The sequence below is a fragment of the Aedes albopictus genome, chromosome 1, assembly GCF_035046485.1.
Source record: "Aedes albopictus strain Foshan chromosome 1, AalbF5, whole genome shotgun sequence".
NCBI lineage: Eukaryota > Metazoa > Arthropoda > Insecta > Diptera > Culicidae > Aedes > Aedes albopictus.
In genome coordinates, this window is record NC_085136.1 from 324,783,248 (window position 1) to 324,786,887 (window position 3,640).

Consider the following 3,640-nt stretch of genomic DNA (forward strand, 5'->3'; position numbering starts at 1 on the left):
GCAATTTCCGAGGAACTCCAGAAAGAATACCCAAGAAATTGCAGTAGATCTTCTGGAGCAATTCCCGAGGAACTTCAGGAGGAATTCCCGACGGTGTGTGGAAATCACTGATAGGCCATCTTTAAAATTCGTTTAAAAAGAAATTTGGCGAAACCCACTTAAATATCCCAACAGTTGCAATGATTGTGATCTAGAGTGTGGGTGAACATCAGGTCGTAACTCATCCGTAACGTCTCTAAATGCCGCCGAAAATGCTCTCAAACTGCCTGAAATGCATCTAAAGTCTCTCTAAACCCTCCCATGTAACACGCTTAACCGTTATGTGTCCGACAAACTTTCTGATTTTTTCTACACCGTGCTTTTTAAATGGGTGCTGGGTACCCGGGTACCCTGTCTGCCACATAAGGATTAAGACCCTCCGAAACCCCCGAAAACGCCTCCGTAAGGCCTCTGAATCCCGCCAAAAATGCTCTGAAATTTCCTGAAATGTCTCCAAAATCCCTCTTTTCGGTCCTCTCGGATCCAATGTAACGCATCAGAACCCCCAAAAACGTCTGCTTACCGCCTCCGAATCTCTGTAAGACCCGTTTGTAGCCCATGTAATGCACGTGAGACCCCCTGAAACCACCGAAAACGTACCTGAACGCCTCCAAAACCCGTCGTAAATCCGATGAAACTCTCTGCCATGCTTTGTAAAACCCCCTCAGACCCCCGAAAACCCTCCACGAGATCTTCTGGTACCATGAGGAAGCCCCTTGGGACCCCCTGAAACTTCTTGTGACTTCCATTGTCTCATTCCTATAAACACCCCTAAGGTCGCCGGTACAATAGATACCGTCATTATTAAATATTCTTATGCACAATATTGGTTCTGAGTAGCTTTCCCTTTTTTATGTGAAAAAAGTGCATAAATTAAAAGTGCATAAAAAATGCATGCATAAATTGAGATCCTGTATGACCATGACCTCCTTATTGTATCATAATCCAAAAAAGTTTGATTCATTAGGATTATTTCAAATACCGCAAAAAATGTAATTTCGCATTTTTTATGAGTCATACTGTACAGATCGCCGCTAGTTTGGCCTTATCCGCTACCCAATACCCGTTATCGGGAGGGATATGGTATGCGATCGATAATAGTGCGATGTCTGTACTAGACTCCACAACAGCTGTTGTGCGGCTTCACAGTGGTTCAGGTTTAGCTGCAGCTTGTGCAACCTACCTTATCGTCGGTTGGTTTGACCTCTTCACGTGCCTGGACATTTTGGCCCACCCGTCGTGTTCGCCATGCAAATCAGACATTTTGGTGCCGAGTTGATCCCCATAAAAATCGAAATTTGTAAACTGTTTTCTCCAAGTTTAGGTCGTTGCCCGTCTTCAGATATTTCATTCAAACGACATTCAAACTGGAGTATTTTCCACAGCTTTTCGCCTTCTGTAAATTAGATCCCATAAAGCTTCCGAAGCGTTTGCCATCTATCGGAAAAAGACACGCAACAATTTCGAAAAGTGTTTCGTGTTCGAACTACCCAACATTTACCTACTAGTGCACAAGAATCGCAACGCAAACGCATTCTCAAAAACCAGTGAACAGTGCTGACTCTCCTGATTCGGCATTTGCTAGGTATGTTTATTTACATTTCGATTCATTAAGCAGCTACTGCATCGTCCGTTCATTACGCGTCTGGCAATGACTCGGTAGAGATCGACTTGCGCTTGGTGGAACGGAATAAAATTGTGAATGTGATATACCTACTGTACCAAAGTTCATATAGTTTTACGGAATCATGATTCGTTTTGGTGTCGCAGTGCTTCTCATCGGATTCGTCCTATCAGGATGTCAAGCCAGAACATCCAATGCCACCGGAGGACTTCCGATTGTTATGTGGCACGGAATGGGTAAGGATTGAGTCATCGAAACAAATCCAATGGGAAATCGATATTTCGTTTTTCTTATTTTTAGGTGATACTTGTTGCTTCCCCTTCAGTTTGGGAGGTTTCAAATCATTCCTGGAGGGAGACCTTGGAGTGTACGTCAAGTCCATCGAGATCGGGAGCTCGATCGTTACGGACTTCAAAAGTGGTTACTTAATTCACCCGAACAGGCAGGTTGGTATTTCCTTGTTCGGTGGTGCTAGTGGTGCATTCTTTTTTCGCTTTCTTTTGATTGGGTGGTGAACGAAGCTCGGCTTATTATGGCTTGGCAGAGCGTGATTTGATAGCAAACACATTCGCCTAGAAATGGAAACAATCTTTGGTATCGTGTGCTTTTAGGTCGAAGAAGTCTGCCGGCAGCTGAATGATGATCCTAAACTGGCTGACGGCTACAATGCGATCGGTTTCTCCCAGGGTGGACAATTTCTGTATGTAAATTTCCTAGCCAAATTTATGGCTCTGTTCTACGATGTATAATTGGCTATTCCTCTCTCTTTGTTCTAGACGGGCGATTGCTCAGCGCTGTCCCACTCCTAAAATGAACAACCTGATCACCCTAGGGGGACAGCACCAGGGCGTGTTTGGATTACCGGATTGCCCCTCGTTGAGCAGCAAAACTTGTGAATACTTCCGGCAGCTGCTCAACTATGCTGCCTACGCCCGGTGGGTGCAGGACTACCTGGTGCAAGCGACCTACTGGCACGACCCTCTGAACGAGTACATCTACAAGGAGTCCAGCACTTTCCTGGCCGACATCAACAACGAACGGATGGTCAACGAATCCTACATCGAAAATTTGCAGAGCTTAAACAAATTTGTCATGGTGAAGTTCACCAAAGATAAAATTGTTCAGCCGATCGAGTCGCAGTGGTTTGGCTACTACAAACCGGGACAGGATCGTGACATCCAGAAGCTGGAGGAATCGGAGCTGTTTCTGAAGAATCGTCTTGGTCTGCAGGAAATGCACCAGAGAAACAAGCTGGTGTTCTTGGAGTGTGAGGGAAATCATTTACAGTTTAGCAAACCATGGTTCAAGGAAAATATCTATCCGTTTTTGTAAACCAAAGAGAAGGGTGAAGGGCGGGTGCAGTGCATTCTGATTTCATATAATATAATTGTAAGACTGCAATATGCTTAATACAGTTTCGTTAATTGTGAGAAATAAAGTGGCATAAAATACTATTTTGCTTTCGATCTTTTTCTGAATGCTTTTTGCTAAGGGAGTGTCCATAAATGACGTAGCATTTTTTGACCGATTTTTTACTCTCCCTCCCCCCTCGTAGCATATTTTCCCATACTTTATACATAGCTCGTCACACAATTCCAGGCTCCCCCTTTCCCCTAAAAAGCTACGTCATTAATGGACGTTCCCTAAGATAGAATCCAGAATGAATATGAAAAGTCATTAAGATTGTGAATTTTAATAGACTCCAAATAAAAGCTTGATTTTGTCACGGTTTTAATTGTTTTCCAGACTATCAGGCCTTTAAAATGTTACTTTGGCTATTTTTCTATATGACACATGACTTGTTACAAAGTCAGAGAAACCTCCCACCACCCATTCGTTAAGATGTCACGTTTTTATGGATGTTCCCCAACACAAACATCAAACTCAAAAAAACAATCACTGAAAAAACGGTTACAAGAGCGGTTTTGGTCTTAATGATGTATGAAGAACCCATAGTAAGTAACTTGAAGATGGTAA

The 3,640-nt window shown here is 43.3% G+C and overlaps 1 protein-coding gene across 1 annotated transcript; it reads left to right on the forward strand.

Moving 5' to 3' along the window:
- Positions 1–1,587: 1,587 nt before the first annotated feature.
- LOC115264342 (palmitoyl-protein thioesterase 1) lies at positions 1,588–3,117 on the forward strand. The gene is made up of 4 exons (XM_029868008.2): positions 1,588–1,899; positions 1,964–2,109; positions 2,275–2,363; positions 2,440–3,117. Exons 1-4 carry the CDS (start codon positions 1,788–1,790, stop codon positions 2,993–2,995), a joined length of 903 nt encoding a protein of 300 aa, XP_029723868.1. The 5' UTR covers positions 1,588–1,787; the 3' UTR covers positions 2,996–3,117.
- Positions 3,118–3,640: the final 523 nt, after the last annotated feature.

What these genes read in the sequence shown, in the direction of transcription:
- LOC115264342 (XM_029868008.2), top strand. Translation starts at nt 1,788, where the DNA reads ATGATTCGTTTTGGTGTCGCAGTGCTTCTCATCGGATTCGTCCTATCA. An exon ending in TGTTATGTGGCACGGAATGG is followed by an intron (nt 1,900 to 1,963) that starts GTAAGGATTGAG and finishes TCTTATTTTTAG; the next exon opens with GTGATACTTGTTGCTTCCCC. An exon ending in TAATTCACCCGAACAGGCAG is followed by an intron (nt 2,110 to 2,274) that starts GTTGGTATTTCC and finishes GTGTGCTTTTAG; the next exon opens with GTCGAAGAAGTCTGCCGGCA.